The sequence below is a fragment of the Osmerus eperlanus genome, chromosome 6 (assembly GCF_963692335.1).
Source record: "Osmerus eperlanus chromosome 6, fOsmEpe2.1, whole genome shotgun sequence".
Classification (NCBI taxonomy): domain Eukaryota; kingdom Metazoa; phylum Chordata; class Actinopteri; order Osmeriformes; family Osmeridae; genus Osmerus; species Osmerus eperlanus.
The window spans coordinates 20,789,431-20,805,352 of NC_085023.1; the positions used below are offsets into that span (position 1 = coordinate 20,789,431).

The window sequence follows — 15,922 nt, forward strand, 5'->3', positions numbered from 1 at the left end:
CAGTCTCTCCCATTTTACATTTAGTCATTTAGCAGACGCTCTTATCCAGAGCGACTTACAGTAAGTACAGGGACATTCCCATGAGGCAAGTAGGGTAAAGTGCCTTGCCCAAGGACACAACGCCTTTTGCACGGCCGGGATTCGAACCGGCAACCATCTGATTGGTAGCCCGATTCCTTAAACGCTCAGACATCTGACCCCAGGATGAGGACCATCACCTTCTAATCTGATCCGTTCATGCCACTGATCTGTCAGTCCTTAGCTCATACGACAACCTCCATTCTACACCTCAGCATCCAACAAACAGAAACTGTATCAACGATAGGGCAAATGGTAAATGGACTGCATTTTATATAGCGCTTTTCTACCTTAGCGGCACTCAAAGCGCTTTACAATGTTTGCCTCTCATTCACCCATTCATACTCTCACTCACACATACCGACGGCAGCGAGCTACCATGCAAGGCGCCGGCCTGCCCATCGGGAGCAACTTGGGGTTCAGAGTCTTGCTCAAGGATACTTCGGCACATGGCCTGGGAGGAGTCGGGGGTCGAACCACCAACCTTGCGATTAACAGACAACCCTCTCTACCCCCTGAGCCACAGCCGCCCCTAAATTAGTGTTGACACACACACAGAATTTTTTTGGGTGGCTTTAAACAGATCTTTAACACGTTTCCCTAAAATAAGAAGGTGCCATGTTGAAAGAGGTGGCAAATCTACTTCCTGTAGCATCATATGAACTTCTCACTGTTCTCACAAGCTCTGGTCCCATGCACACATCTCACAAAGACCTTTAACCAGTTTTATCACAGCTTACGTAATTAACTGGAACCTGTGTGTGTGTCTTGTGTTGAGGTGTTAGACAATTATATGCATGCAACTTTATTATGACAATGCTTAATGTTAATAAGCTAATACAGGCCTAATAATAAAATACTATATGTGAGGAAAAAGTAAAGTGGCATCAAATCATCATCTAAACATAAAGGAAATCCTCCTGCATCCACACCAGAACAGAATCAAAACGCAATATTCTCTTTCTTCTCTTCCCGGTCTAAAAATCCATCACAAAATTAGTCATTCAAATACATGCCAAAAAAAAACACACAACCACAACACCTCTGCTCATGTCTCACTTCAGAGAGCGAGACGGAGAGAGACAGAGCAAGAGAGGAAAAGAGAGAGGGAGAGAGAAAGAGAGTCAGAGAGAGATGACAGGTATAAGACCCACACAGTGTAGTTCCAGCCAATTGCGTTCCAGAGAAGTGACCATGGGCCAGAGATAAACAAAGCACGATACATCATCCCTCTGGAAGACAGAGCCGTCTGCCAGAGGCTGCAGAGAAGAGAAAACCCAGACAGAGACAGACAACACTGCCTCTGCTCTGGCTCCTGCTACACTCTGCTCACCGAATGGATCAAGCCTTTTTCATTCAGATTGCCATCTGTGTTGCATTCATTAATCTTTACGCGAGTCTGGTCTTACATGTGACACGGAGAAAGAGAAAGAAAGAGGAGGAAGAGAGAACGCCGGAGCCAATGTATGCTTTCAAAGGCTCAAATTACCTCGAAATGTTCCCCGCACAAATTGTTTCCCCTGTCCACGCACACACACTCACACACAAGGAGACATTCAACACTTACCTGTTTTGCTGGAACATTGTCAGACAGCAATTTGAGCATTGTGTCCACCACAACACAAACTCACATATTTCTCCATGCACAGCGCATGCCTGCTTCTCCCTTGTTTGGAAAAAAAAGCCTCAGCCCTGTCGGATTCCCTGTGCATCTGCCTGATTTTACAGCTTGGAAGCAGGTGAATGACAAAAACATCAGCCTCTTCAATGCAAGCATGCAGGGCTTGACGCCTCCTCTGAGGAATCACAATCTTACAGGAAGCACAGTGATCCAAGCAGAATCGAAACACTTAAGCTACTGCTGGAATCCTGCACATGGGAGGCTTTTGTCATAATCATGATTTGACTTGATTTGAATGCTGCAGAGAACATACCGTATTTGCATCATATGATGAATGAATTATTATGATGCAGGGTGCCTTGTGGGAGGATGGGGTTTAGATAACAAACCAAGACTGGGCCTGGTGCTACTGGGCAGAATTTGAAATCTTAGGAGATATCAAATATGTCTTTGAAGGAGAATCTGCATTTCCGAGAGCAATACAGGTGCAATACAGCCTTCACAAATAACAGAACTTTAGTATGTGAGATGGTATGACTTTATACCACACAGGATACCTGTGAGACCCTGATAAGGGGTGCAGAAAAAAAGTTTAGAAAAAAAGTTTAGACATTCTCCAAAAATATTTAACAAAAAGGTTTCGATTTCTTTTTTTGGAAAGGTTAAAAACTTAATAAAAAAAATAAAACTAGAAACTTATTTGTGTTGTGGTTTTTTTTATGTCACAGTTCAAAAGTTTGAAAAAAAAGTTTGAAAAAAAAGTTTTGTAAAAAAAAGTTTTGAAAGGTTGAAAAAATATTTTGAAAAAAAAAAGTTGGTATCATTAATGAGTAGGTTACTTGATGAGGACTACCATAGTGAAGAGTCCTAGCTAGTAGAGCTAATCTAGTTAGTCTACGCTAAATAACTTCTGCCTTTACCTGGTACGCTTGCTCAAACACTAGCTAGTCTAGTAGTATAACTGTGCCACAACTGAGCTAGGTTGAATTGAATGTCTTACATATGTTCATAGATTACGATTAAAAACACAGAACTGGAACCTTGTTTGACCAAAATGGAAAGTCTTCTTGAGAAAGACAGCCCGTTGTTATTGCCTCTCAACAAGGAGAAGACGGCATATGATGGATTTATCACTGTGCAGGTACCGAGCAAGGAAACTATGCAGATGGCTACAACATAGCTCTGATACAGCATTTGAGAAAAACGATGTAAACGATACTGTATGTACGTGGCTGGCTAATTAGCTGCGGTGTTCGAAGATTGTCTAGTTGTCGAAACAGGCTAACGTTGTCTGTAGTTTGGTAGCTAGTGCTAGTTAGCATAACTGACTGTCTACTGTTACTAGCTATTAGCTTGCTAGACTACTCAACACAGCTAGCTAGCTAACCTTTATCGCTAAACTAGCTGGTACAAGTGGCTAGCTATTCGAGATGTGTTGGATTGCTACAGTATGTCAGTTGCTATCTCGCCAAAACTTCTGAGATTATTTTGTCCTAATGACCACACGTGAACTGCCCATTTAAATTAGCTAACAAACTTCCTTTCTCGTTTCAGGGAAGAGACTTTAGAATACGAATACTTCTTCCATCAAATCAACAACTTAAATGTGCCAAGTACGGTTCACTTTTCTTATTAAAAAACAACTTGAGAAAGACTTGACAATCACGTGTCAGTGGAGATGCAGAATCGATTTGATCTGTCTGACAGACTTGCTCATTGACTACCTTTATGTGAACGTTACAAGTTTATCAGAATTATATTTTTTATATTGCATACTTCTGTATTGCAGACTTCACTGCTCCTGGCAGTTGAAACAGCTTCTACATGGATATCGACACATCGTGAAGCAGGCAAGTCTACAACAACACAGCATTTAATATCTACTAGAAAAGGGGATGAGATTAGCCAATTTAGTTAGATATGCATTAGTCAATGTCTTGCTTAATTACTGCTTGGAAAACAACCACATCGCACTGCTTGGTTAACATTGACTTGGAAATCCACATATTTGGTTGTAAGGACCCTGTTGGGTCATTGTGATTAGATTCGCAATTCCCCCTAGGGTGCAAAATACATTATTTTTTTCACCCTTAATAAAAAATGAATTATTGAAGCTAGCGACAAGGCACATTCATCAAAACATGTTTTGTTTAATTTGAAAGGCTTCTTTGAGATAAAGAAACACCATGCATATTGATTTTGACAAATGTTTGTTGTATTCTGTTCTTAAACTGGGTGTTTCAGAGGCTACACCGATCTGCTGATTTAGTCAGCTTCATATTGGAACTGAAGACCGTTTTGGTAAGGCCAATAGAACAGCTTGCTGCTATGTCAGGTGGCTGAGCGGTTAGGGAGTCGGGCTAGTAATCTGAAGGTTACCGGTTCGATTCTGGCTGTGCAAAATGACGTTGTGTCCTTGGGCAAGGCACTTCACCCTACTTGCCTCGGGGGAATGTCCCTGTACTTACTGTAAGTCGCTCTGGATAAGAGCGTCTGCTAAATGACTAAATGTTAATGTCATTCACACATAATGCATTTCATGTGATGAGTTTTTAACAGCCTTGTTTGACAATGTAATTATTCGATTTGTTACATTTGGTGCTGAGAGAATGTGAAACCCTTTGACCAAATCCTGGAGTTCTGTTTTGTTATTAGGAGGTGGCGCTGAAGAACCATGTGGAATATTGCTCTATCCCCCCTCCACAATACTACTCTCAACTCATCTCAGAGATAGAGGCCCTGGGCTGGGACAAGTATGTTGTTTCACTGCAGTAGAAGGAACTCCTCGCTGTTAAACTTTTTCCGTGACTCATGTCAAACAGTCTGTCTTAGTAGGTCACTGAGTTTAAGTTTTCACTTTAAGAATAAACCAAAATACTGTGTTCTGTGGGGGACAGACAAAATATACTTTTTTTATGAAAAAAAAAAACTTGTATCGGGTGTGAAACTAGATGCATCATCTGTCATTTCTGACAAAACTGTCCCATTATTTTGTCACGGATTCCCCCCAAAAATAATTTTGTAGAGGCCCAAATGTCATTTTTGTACATAAAATCAGTCATCCAGTGCTTTGGTATTGATAGTGGGCACCATGCAAGAAGTCTCTCGCAGATAATGTGTCCTTCAAGTTCATCTTTACACATCACAGTTAACTGAGTATCTCTCCACCCACCAACACAGTCCTCAGTATACTATACTGCTCTCTGTATGCTATAAGGTGCTCCTCACAGTTGACAATAACTCACAGGACTTGACAATAATGGCAAAACATGGTTTGTGTTCCTCTAGGCTTCTGTCCATCGACACAGAGTTCTGTACGTTAAAACTTAGAGCAGAGGACTCGTCTGGGCGACTGCATGACGTCACAGTTAAACTGAAGCCCAAGGTAAGGGAATGTGCAGCAATGCAGTAGCTACTGTGCAAAATCTGTAACATTTTCTTTTTTTTTTGTAAAGCAAAGCCTTCTGGTTTTCAGCATCCTGCAGAGGCTCCAGAGTGCTATGCTGACCTACCGTTACCACTGACCATCACCTGGACACCACAGGTGCACACAACTACAGTCACTGGTTCAGGACATACAGTACTCACCTTGAAGCAAGTTTCAGTCTCCCATTGACATACTCTGTGTGAATGTGTTTGGAGCCTGCTTTATCTATCCTGTAACCTTGTATCCCGTGATCGTAAGGCCTTGGCTTTCAGATATATAACTTAAAGTACAGCGAGGTTTACGATTACTATTTACCCCCCGCCCATTATCCTTCCAAAATTGTCGTCTTAACCCTTGAAGTCCCTCATTAGATATCCAGTCAGTCACCCAATCCAAATTAAACTGACCTTTTTTTCTTTTTTTTTTGCTTCTCTCTCAGAGTACTCTTGGGCATGTCCATGCTCAGTTCCTGCTGGTGCTGGAGTCTCTGGCTGAGTTCTGGAAGGTTCTGGATGAGATTGATGAGAAGACTTGGGTTCTAGAACCAGAAAAACCCAGTAGAGCCGACACAATGAGGCGGATTGCGATCGGTAGCGCACACACATCTACAATCCTACACACACACACATTACATTTACATTTAGTCATTTAGCAGATGCTCTTATCCAGAGTGACTTACAGTAAGTACAGGGACATTCCCCCCGAAGCAAGTATGGAGAAGTGCCTTGCCCAAGGACACAACGTCATTTGGCGCGGCTGGGAATCGAACTGGCAACCTTCAGATTACTAGCCCGATTTCCTAACCGCTCAGCCACCTGACTTACCTCTTACCATGTTGTGTCTGCCTCTTCAAGGGAACAACGTGTCCATCAAGGTGGAAGTGGACACCAAGCACCCCAATATGCTCCCAGACTGCTGCCTGCTGGGAGCAGACCACGGTAGGGACAATGACTTCCTTCTAACCGCGTGTCGAATGTTATGAAATGTTATCAAACTTGTTATGGAGTTATGTTTGCCTGGAGGCCGAAAACATTCCTATCTTATTAATGCTCAGGGATTAGTAATCGCATGTTAAAACAAAAGGTGAAGAAACTGTTGGATTCAAGGGCGTTCTAACAGCTCCGATTGAATTTCTTTATTAATTTGATTGTCGTCTGATTCTTCTTCAGTGGTGACCCCCCTGCGGAAACAGTTGAATGGCAACATGCATTTATGGTAATTACATCTCACTGGTGTTGATCCTCAAGTAAATTGTATGAAGAGATGTTGTCACCCATCTCCAGAATTATTACACTACAATTATATAAATGGACACTAAGCAATATGCAACAAAAGCAAAGCAATATATTCTGTATGTAATGCATCCACTTCAGAATGATATTCCCTTTCAAACATCGGAAGGAAAATAGAATTAAGAAGGTGTTTATCATTTTTGTGAAATCATCCCTTCAGGCCCCACCGTTGACACTGAGGGTGGCTTGCTTGCATGTGTTTAATTTGTGTGAATGAGGAACTGTTGGTTTGCTTTCAGGAATCCAGATTGCAGTGTGTTGCAAAATCTGCAGGATGTTTTGGAGATAGAATTCCCATCACCTTCCACCCACGAAAAATCTGTAAGTTGAATCCCCCCCCCACCCCCTTCACAATTACCTCTGCCAAGTGATCAGTATGTGTGAGAGAGGGGTTGTTTGTGGAGAGAGAGGGGTTGTTTGTGGAGTGGGGAGGAGTATGCTTCCCTTTTTTGTTTGCAGGAGGTGGGCTTAAATCATCTTTAATTGGGGTGTTTACAGAAAAGATCATTAGAATAACAAAGATGCCAACATCCTTGCAACTATCAATATCGCTTTAATCGCACACCCATTTATCTTTTCTTTATATATATATTTCTCTCTAGGGGAGGGGTAGAAAGGGCATGGTGTTTATTCGTTGTCTCCACGGTGATTAATGTCTCAGGATCATTAGCAATCCAAACAACGTGAAAAAGTTTTGTTTGACCAGATGTGGGTATTTTACATGTCATCCTGGTTTTAATGTTTCACTAAACAAAAAAAACAAGTGCCTCGCATTGCAAGTAAACCTGTGACAGGGAGAGACATAGAATGACAGAGAGAGTTTCAGTGAGTGATAAAGCGAGCAAGCACCTGGTCTGGTTGATAAAGAGCGGAGGAGGCTAAGTTCAGTCGGAGGAGTGGGGTTAGAGCAGCGCTGCAGACCGGCGCTAAGCATGTCCTTCTGAGAGGCCTTGACACCATCTGCTGAAGGAAATATCGTTATCTACCAACATTCAGTCAAATCAAATGTGTCCTTGCTAACTCGTACATGCATTGTGTGTGTGTGTGTGTGTGGGTGTGTGATTTAGAGTTTCAGTATGGAGTGTGGAATATGTTATTCGTACCGCCTAGAATCGGCGATTCCGGATCAGATGTGCAACGATCCGAGATGTGGACAACCCTTCCATCAGGCCTGTCTGTATGAGGTGAGGGCTCAAGTGCACCTACTACTAGTAGTACTAGGAATGCTCATAATTAACCGTGATACCGACAATACGAATGTTAACCGGTCAAACAGTGTTTCCCATTAGAGACTGTTGCTAGATTTAATAACTTTTCACCTTCCCTAATGAAAAAAAATCGTATCTAGCTAAAAATCGAGAGCTAGCAACTTTCTGCTACTTTGGGAATCTCCGTTTTTGTTATGCAGCAAAATAACTTATTATACTTCCGTGTTGTTATACCGGAGCCGCCAATCTTGATTAAATGGATGGATTTACGTAATCTAGCCACTTTTTAACGGTTAATATTCGTTAACTGACGTTGGTTATCGGTCAGAAAAAATTATCTAAATGAGTATTCATAGCTAGCACCTACACTCCAGAAGTGAAAATAATTGGAGGAAGTCGTAGAATGGGTCAAGTTTTTATTCTGAAGTCATGTTCGATCCCCTGTAGTGGCTACGAGGGCTACCGTCCAGTCGACAAAGCTTCCACATTGTGTTCGGGGAGTGCCCCTACTGCAGCAAGGTATCACAACATCATTTCATGTCTCCGTGTAGGATTACTATAAATTACCGATTGATAAAACAACTGTGCTATAAACGAATACAGTCATTTGTGTGTGTAACAGAAAATGGAATTAAAAGCTTGTCAATTCGTTTGTATTGCAGCCCATCACTGTGAAGATGGCCACGCAGAAAGCATAAGGACCAGACTTTTGACTGCTTGATTATATGGGGTGGGCAGACTGGCTACCAGTAAAAAAAAGAATCACTCTAATCCTTCAGTCTACTGGTTAGTGCAGGAGAATAGAGTGCAAATCCCTGTCTCTCAGTGCAAGTAGAAAGGCAAGCAAGATGAAGACAAGCCCTGCAGCACAGTAGATCCTGGAGGACCAGGAGCCCTTCTGTTGAGGGGCTTGTGTCTCTCTGTGACCATGGTCGCTGTCATCATTGTACTGTTGCTTGTAGCCTCTGTTGTCTGTGTGGCTGTATCTTCGATTCCCCCATCTCTGGTCATAACCCTGGTCATCGTCCTCCCTGTGATCATCAGCCTTGGAAGGCTCCTGCCAGGGCCTGTGTGTCTGACCAGAGCGACTAGTCTGTGTGAGGCTGGGTCTCCTACTGTAGCAGTCATCCTGGTCCCACCTGCTGCTTGTCTTGGCAGGTGAGGCTAGTCGTGTGTGGCGAGGCAGCCGGGGGTTGACTTGTGGTCCTGAGGTCACCGTGAGGTCAAAGTCTTCAGCTGCTTTTTCCTGGACCGGTCTTTTGTTTTTTGTTCTGCTTTTCTGTTGACAATTGTAATTTATAGTTGCCGTATGGTTACTACATTGAGTAAGAGTTGTTGAATGCATTCTCCTAATTATGACACTTTTCAATAAACTTGGGCTTGGAAAAAAGGATTTCTTTCAAATGATTCATTATTGAGAGGAAGTAAAGCACTTCAGTTGGCTTCAAACAAAGTCCCTTTATGAGAACCAACATCTGTTTCAATTAAGACTTGAACTGGTGATCTGTTTCCTACGTAAGGACCAGAGCTAGCGCCTTGGTCTCACCCCCAGGTCTGGCTGGGCCCTGGGCCCTATGGGTGGTCCTCTGAGGTGGCACGCTGCGATGGGTCTGGGTCTCTCACCCTCCTGCTCGGGGGCAGGGTTAGATCTGGATCCCCTGGGTCTGGTCTGTTTCTGGGAGCAAAAAGAAAAAACACAATGGCATATTCTAGCGGTTGTAGTATCAGTAGCTCTTTGTTACCAGGAAAAGTGGGCAAAGCATAAGACTAAAGTTATATAAAATACATTAACAAATATAAAGGGTGAAACTTGAGTTTTTTGCGGTTGAATGTGAAAGAGGGACGTGTGCACCTTGTCAGGTGTGGTTGTGGCAGGAGCCCTCATGTTGCCAGCTTTAGCTTCCTCTCCATCTCCTCGCTCGTTACCTCCTTTCACTTCATCCTCCTCTTCCTCCACCACCTGTTCCCCCCTTCTTCCTGGCTTTTTTATGGCTGACCCTCGATCTTGGCCTGTTCCCTGAGGATTAAAGTATAAACAGACTTGAATAACGTCAAGTCATTTCTTGTCATGAACTCACCCAAACAAGGTCTTGTGTACAATGAACCCTGATCACAGTAATGCTCAAATGCTTTCAAATCAAATTGTATTTGTACAGCCCTTTCAGAGGGCTTCACATCCATGCTTTCTACAATTTAGTATGCGTTTGTAACTCGTACCACAGTTAACTGTTGAGAAACATCAATATAAACCATATAGATACATTGCAAAATGGAAGGGCTTATTACAGCAAATAACCCTCTTTGGGATTCTCAGACCATTGACTCAAATGAAGATAGTCAAGGTAATGTCAGCATGGCAGAACTGAACAAGTGAATTTAGATAAATGTGGGCTTTGAATAGTGAATGAAGTGCCTGAAAGCAGCACATCCTAACGCCTTTAGCTTCCAAGAGATATACTCTCTATAAACCTACTCTCTGTTGACACTTCTGTTATAACTACGGATCAAACTGCCCAGCACCTCAACAAGGAAACAAAACATCAAGAGACAGGAAATGCGAAATAGCATAATTGCGGCTGCTGAACTTATGACCCCCCCCCCGAGAAGTATGCACAAAAAAAAGTGTGTTTTCAATCGTCTGAAATTGGGCTGTTCTTCGCATGGGCAGGTTTGAGGGGTTAAGTTAGCCACCGTTAGCTGGCTGAAGTGGGTCTGGGGAATTTCGTTGGGACTGGATCATCGCTTCGTTCCCCTCCACACCCTCTTGAACACCATGGCTGTGGCTCCCAGTCCTGCTGGGGGGGTCAGGGACAGGTTAACCTCACTTTCACTGTGGTCGTCTGGAGAACTAAATGGGAGGCCTCTCTCTTCACGGCAGTGGGCTGCTGCAGTGCAGAGGGCGAGGGAATGTTTTGACAGATTAGGTCCAATTAGACCGTTTGAATCACACATCGGTGCCAGTCAACGCTGGAATACATCCACGACCGTGGCTGTACATGCTGTGGTGCTCTTCACAAATGTGTCTATTCTTACAGATGTGATGCCCTCTGGTAACCAGAGTCAGATCCACAGTACTGCGCTAAAGTCTTAGGCACAAATAACAAAACGTTTTAAAAGTAAGAAATAATTAAACAAAAAGATTAAACAAAAAATGTCTTCAACACTACACTTTATACTGCCACACAAATACAGAAGACAAAAGACAAATCTAAGACAAAATTCATGTAAAAAAAAACTTGGATGCCAAAGACTACGAGTATGTTTCCCCTCACCTCTCAGGGGAATGAAAAGTGAGATGACATCAGATCAGTCAAGTGATCTCCTGGGTCCTCACCTTGCTCCTGTGTGGTCCCCTGGTCGTGCCCCCAGCCAGCTCTCCTGGAGGCCCAGACAAGTCCAGTCCTCCCTGGCCTCCCCCAGCCCTCCGCCCCCCTGCAGACAGCAGTGTCCTCAGGGCCTGGTAGTCTGGACGCTGCTCATAAGCCAGCTCCTTAACTTGCAGAAAGAAGTCAGCCATCTTGTCTGTATGAACGAAGAGAGCAATAGAAAAAACTTTTCAACATTGTTGAAAAGTCTGTTTGCGTGATTGATTTAATAAAAGCCAATATGGCACTTTGGTGATACGCTATACGAAGTTTGTGTCAAACAATATCCCCCACACACATGAAGCAGGTTCTTATCTCTAACGTCCAGCCACCCCTTCACCTTTTAAGATGCAGGAAAGAACCACACACACGCGCCTTTCAAAGTACAGATTCTCTTCTAAGATAGACAACAGCACTGCTTGTCTACTGCCCATCTCCTTGGTCAATGGAAAGTTATTTTAAAGAGAAAACAGTGATAATATAGACACTAGTGAGTCCTAACTATGAGCGTTTTGTTCAAGATAACTTTTTTTCGCATGAGTGACATGGCCCTATATATGAATGTGGTAAACAGAACACTGTCGACACGTACATATCGTGTACTGTAGCAGGTTGTACTAAGCACTACTGTAATCGAGATGTATAACACTAGTTGAGGAATTGGGGTGTTATTATTGCACAATAGTATTATGTCTGTTCACACTACATTATATATTATTTTAGTTGCTTTGCGTTGTCTTGTCCTAAGAATTTCAGTGCCCAGTCTGACCCTGTGTTGTTCTGTGCATCTGACAATAAAAGACTTGAACTTGATATGCTATGAATAGTGAATTTAAGGTTGAGTCGATGGATAAAGTCTCACACTGACCCGAGACAGCTCTATCCATAGGAAGTTTCTGCACCGAGTTCGGCAAGTTGTCCATCAGCCTGTTGATGCGGTGGTGGGGGGGGGGCGGTACAAATAGGTGAATGAAAATAAGATGTAAACATAAGCCACAGTAAATAAGGTCGCTTAATTGCTTACGCCATACGACTCCAAAGCTGTGTGTGTGTGTGTCTCAAAAGGTACCTGGCCTTGGCCTCATGAACCTGTGTGGGATTCTTGAGCTCCGAGTCCCACGGCAGCGTTCCACAAAGCCAGTGTAACAAGCAGAACCCCAACACTTGGAGATCCCCTCTTCTGGATGGAGCTAAACAACACAGCGAGGAGGAAGGTCAAAAAAAAATGTGCACGCTCGTAAGTGGTCACGGTTATATATGCGTTAGTTATTGAGGTTTTCCGATTGTAGCATGGCTTTTTTTTTTATGATCTGAAACCGTTTTTCCCTTTTAACAAATGTTCTACTTTAAAACTGCTGATTGAAGATCAGACTTTACCAGCTCCGTTGTGAGCATCCAAGCTGGTGTACTCGATCGTTCCATTGTGGCCTTTCTTTGGGTTGGCCTTGTACTCCTTGTGTACGCCATCAGGGCAGAATCTGTAGGAGAGGCCGTAGTCTGCTAGGTACACCTAGAAGTAAAATCTGTAGTTAAAAACTAAATTTCGGTGAATTCAAAAATGTGATAACTGAAAACACTTAACAGTGTTCAGAATACCCTTCTACAGTTGAAAGCCAACTTTTATTCTGAATCACCAAATCTCTTGGATATGCTACTAGTCCAAACTGTTCTAGGGGCAGGGTTCAGATTGTGGTTATGCTATTAGGCCAAACTGTTCTAGGACAGGGTTCATATTTTGGATATGCTATTAGGCCACACCCTGTTCTAGGGCAGGGTTCAGATTTTGGATATGCTATTAGGCCACACCCTGTTCTAGGGCAGGGTTTAGAGTAGATTGACATTCCGTAAACACCAGTTTACAATACTGTTAACACAAGATCACATCTGAACCTTGCTGGGGTCTCCGTATCCAAGCATCAGATTGGATGCCTTGATGTCTGCGTGGACATACTCGTTTTCATGGATGTACTCTAAAACATCTAGCTGCGGAGGAAGAGAGAGAAACAAAAAAATCAGCGAAAATTAAGGAGAAATTACAGCTGAGAATCAACCCATGTTCCCTGCACTGTATATTTATGTTTGTTTATTTAGAAAGTGTATTGTATCTTCACTCCATGGTGGTTTCACATTTTGCTTATTTTCTCAACATTACTGATCACTTCCATTAGTCAACCACTAGGGGGAGGTAGAACACTTAGGAAACAGTCTGAAAGGCATTCATAATAATATACAGACATTCTACTCATGGATGCAATCAATTTTTCAGCTGGGGTAGGGTAATAGTTTCAAGTTCAAGTTTTCACAAAGTGTGTGTGTGTGTGTGTGTGTAGGACTCTCCATATATTTGTGTGCTTCAGAGAAACGAGCGTCTTCTCACCACGGAGCAGCCCAGCTGAAGCACTGTGTTTGTCTTCAGCTGGCCTCCGTTACCATCGCACACTTTTTGCAGGTCGGTGCCCAGACGATCCATCACCATGAACCTGTACCTGAGGAAGTCGAATAGTTCTAAAAGGATTAGGACCCAAACAACCTTTCTCCTACAGTTACTTGAAGTGATCAATCAATCAATAACTTTTACTGTTGTTGCACAACGACATTCAGTGCCTCTCAATGATACACACATACATGGAAACAGACAACATGTAGGCATCATTCCATTACCCCTTTACCTTATTTAGCTTGAAAAACAAGTCATACCACGTGACACACAGGAAGACTTCCAGATTTCTCCATCTCTGTGTATATTAGTCCTACTGCAATACCACTTCAACATGTCTATCCTTATATGTTTTTCAGTCAAGAGGTTACCTCTTTCCATTGTGTTCTGCCAATCCGGAACCCCAGTATGCTGGAATTCCCAGAAAATCAATCTTCTTTGTCGTTTTCCACCTGTGTACTGAAACAGCAACAGGATAAGGTCATGATTTACATTTACATTTAGTCATTTAGCAGACGCTCTTATCCAGAGTGACTTACAGTAAGTACAGGGACATTCTCCCGAGGCAAGTAGGGTGAAGTGCCTTGCCCAAGGATACAACGTCATTTGGCACGGCCGGGAATCGAACTGGAAACCTTCAGATTACTAGCCCGATTCCCTAACCACTCAGCCACCTGACTCCCATTACACGCACAATATTCTTTTTCTGGCTCTTCCTTTCCCAGAAGAGGAGGCCTGGCTGGGCTGTGTGCAGCTGGAGGGAAGGCCTGTCACAGGGCTTGTCCTGAGATAGTCACGTGAGACAAACACGGGGCTCGTAAACTGACTTTTGAAAACGGGAGAGTCCTCAGCGTCCTCCCGGATGATGGAACCCCGCTGATAATCCTTGGGGACTTCAACATCCACGCATCCATGCACTTTTTGTAAAGCTCTCTCTTGTAAGTTGCTTTGGATAAAAGCGTCTGCTAAATGACTACATGTAATGTAAGGGGAGAGAGCTTGGGCTTGACGTGGATACTCACTGCTCTCCAGCTTCGCGGCTCTCTGGTAGAACTTGAGCTCAGAGAACAATGGGCCGTTTTCATGGTACTCCTGCAGACACACCCAGGACAGTCAACAGGGGGCGGGATCACTTTGTTTCAGTTAATTCCAGAAGAACTAAGTGCACTAAGTGCTGCCCAACAGTCTTCCATTAAGATGCCTTCCTGTTCAACTCAAGTTGCGCAGACAGCTGTCTGTCATATAATTCTATTTGAACAAACCATGAAACTGTGACACTAACTAGCAATTTTGGAACCAGGGCCCTGAGGATTTACATAATTTCTACATTATTCTGCCATATGTCTGGCCAAATTGTTCAGGCCCAATGCAAATCCCCAATTGCTCAACGTGTAGCCTTTCAACTACTAATGTCATACTCACCAGTTTTATAACAAAATTTGAGTCTTGTGCCACAGGTTTGTCCAAATCTTGCGAGGCTGAATTTGGGGTAAAGAAAGAAAGAAACAGGATTGGGGGGGGGGGGGACTGAAATAAAGACACCTAACGGAATAGGACCAGAAATGTAATTTGTGGAGAGTAAGAGTAAGGAGGCAGGGCAGGACAAAAAGATGTTAAAAACCACGAAGAAATAATGTAAAAAACATAGGTCATATATTGATGTAGCCTATGATTCGTATTTCAGTAAACTGCTGATGCTGTAACGCTCAACTCAAGACAAATATTAACAAGATGAGTTTGTTGACGTATGTGTGCATTGCTCTTACCAAGATAGATCAACCCAAAACCTCCTTGGCCGATGATTTTTCCCAACTTCCATCTCTTCTTTTCCGTATCCGTCAGTTCAAAGTTTTCAGGCAGAGCGGTAGGCAGTTTTGGTTTTCTTGGTGCCATCTAAATACCTAACCTTGTTATCTGCAGCGTTAATTAATCACGGCACCTGGAAGAGGAGTTGAGTCGAGAGTAGAGAAGTGAAATCAACTCGAGTACATTTCTACGCAATGTTGCATACATATATATCTCGCAAGCCAACTTACACTAACTAAAGAGGAGGCACAAAGTAACGGCATGGCTTATCAAGAAATGTAGAGTTGGTAAAAAAGAAAGTGATAGTTACCACCAGCATCAGTCACCATAACTGAACTTGTCTTGGCAAGTTAGCACCAACGTAGCCTACCTTTCTATGTAATATCACTAGAATAGCTCTAGAATTTAACATGACTAATCAAGCAACGAGAGTTGTGGGGGGAAAGAAACTGATAAGTTTATTACCAGTAGTAGTAATGTTTTAGACATAAGCCAAGCGTAGTTTTTTTTCTGGAGATGTGACCGAATAAATCTTCACACTGTTAAGAGTTAGACCACTGAAATGTTCTTCTTCAATATGTTAGCTGGGGTTTGACTGATCAACGTTAATGAAGTGCATTACCGCCACCTACTGTTTGGGAGCAAAAGGCCAGCAGTTTTTCCTTGGGGTCCAAAAGCTTTGAAAGTG

The 15,922-nt window shown here is 43.0% G+C and overlaps 2 protein-coding genes across 6 annotated transcripts; one reads left to right on the plus strand and one right to left on the minus strand.

Moving 5' to 3' along the window:
• The first annotated feature begins 2,536 nt into the window (after window positions 1-2,536).
• fancl (FA complementation group L) lies at window positions 2,537-9,017 on the plus strand. 3 transcript variants are annotated; one of them, XM_062464341.1, is made up of 14 exons: window positions 2,539-2,840; window positions 3,254-3,312; window positions 3,489-3,549; window positions 3,944-4,000; window positions 4,355-4,452; window positions 4,988-5,084; window positions 5,175-5,243; window positions 5,566-5,716; window positions 5,981-6,064; window positions 6,296-6,341; window positions 6,658-6,739; window positions 7,486-7,602; window positions 8,074-8,145; window positions 8,289-9,017. In XM_062464341.1, exons 1-14 carry the CDS (start codon window positions 2,754-2,756, stop codon window positions 8,322-8,324), a joined length of 1,116 nt encoding a protein of 371 aa, XP_062320325.1. In that variant the 5' UTR covers window positions 2,539-2,753; the 3' UTR covers window positions 8,325-9,017. The 3 variants fall into 3 exon arrangements, with proteins under 3 accessions (XP_062320324.1, XP_062320326.1, XP_062320325.1); XM_062464340.1 differs by having other exon boundaries at window positions 2,537-2,840; window positions 8,074-9,017; XM_062464342.1 differs by lacking the exon at window positions 3,254-3,312 and having other exon boundaries at window positions 2,537-2,840; window positions 8,074-9,017.
• Window positions 8,414-15,796, minus strand: vrk2 (VRK serine/threonine kinase 2). Of its 3 annotated transcripts, none has more exons than XM_062464338.1 (14): window positions 15,700-15,796; window positions 15,195-15,367; window positions 14,851-14,906; window positions 14,451-14,520; window positions 13,800-13,887; window positions 13,369-13,477; window positions 12,882-12,974; window positions 12,369-12,501; window positions 12,061-12,181; window positions 11,860-11,918; window positions 10,961-11,148; window positions 9,479-9,643; window positions 9,173-9,301; window positions 8,414-8,905 (listed from the first exon to the last, which is right to left on the minus strand). In XM_062464338.1, exons 2-14 carry the CDS (start codon window positions 15,319-15,321, stop codon window positions 8,414-8,416), a joined length of 1,830 nt encoding a protein of 609 aa, XP_062320322.1. In that variant the 5' UTR covers window positions 15,322-15,367; window positions 15,700-15,796. The 3 variants fall into 3 exon arrangements, with proteins under 3 accessions (XP_062320322.1, XP_062320321.1, XP_062320323.1); XM_062464337.1 differs by lacking the exon at window positions 15,700-15,796 and adding an exon at window positions 15,545-15,693; XM_062464339.1 differs by lacking the exons at window positions 14,451-14,520; window positions 15,700-15,796 and adding an exon at window positions 15,545-15,693.
• Between the last annotated feature and the right edge of the window lie 126 nt (window positions 15,797-15,922).

What these genes read in the sequence shown, in the direction of transcription:
- vrk2 (XM_062464338.1), bottom strand. Translation starts at nt 15,321, where the DNA reads ATGGCACCAAGAAAACCAAAACTGCCTACCGCTCTGCCTGAAAACTTT. An exon ending in GTTCATGAGGCCAAGGCCAG is followed by an intron (nt 11,919 to 12,060) that starts GTACCTTTTGAG and finishes CCGCATCAACAG; the next exon opens with GCTGATGGACAACTTGCCGA. An exon ending in GGGGACCACACAGGAGCAAG is followed by an intron (nt 9,644 to 10,960) that starts GTGAGGACCCAG and finishes TTTAATCCTCAG; the next exon opens with GGAACAGGCCAAGATCGAGG.
- fancl (XM_062464340.1), top strand. Translation starts at nt 2,754, where the DNA reads ATGGAAAGTCTTCTTGAGAAAGACAGCCCGTTGTTATTGCCTCTCAAC. An exon ending in CCTGCTGGGAGCAGACCACG is followed by an intron (nt 6,065 to 6,295) that starts GTAGGGACAATG and finishes ATTCTTCTTCAG; the next exon opens with TGGTGACCCCCCTGCGGAAA. An exon ending in AATGGCAACATGCATTTATG is followed by an intron (nt 6,342 to 6,657) that starts GTAATTACATCT and finishes GTTTGCTTTCAG; the next exon opens with GAATCCAGATTGCAGTGTGT.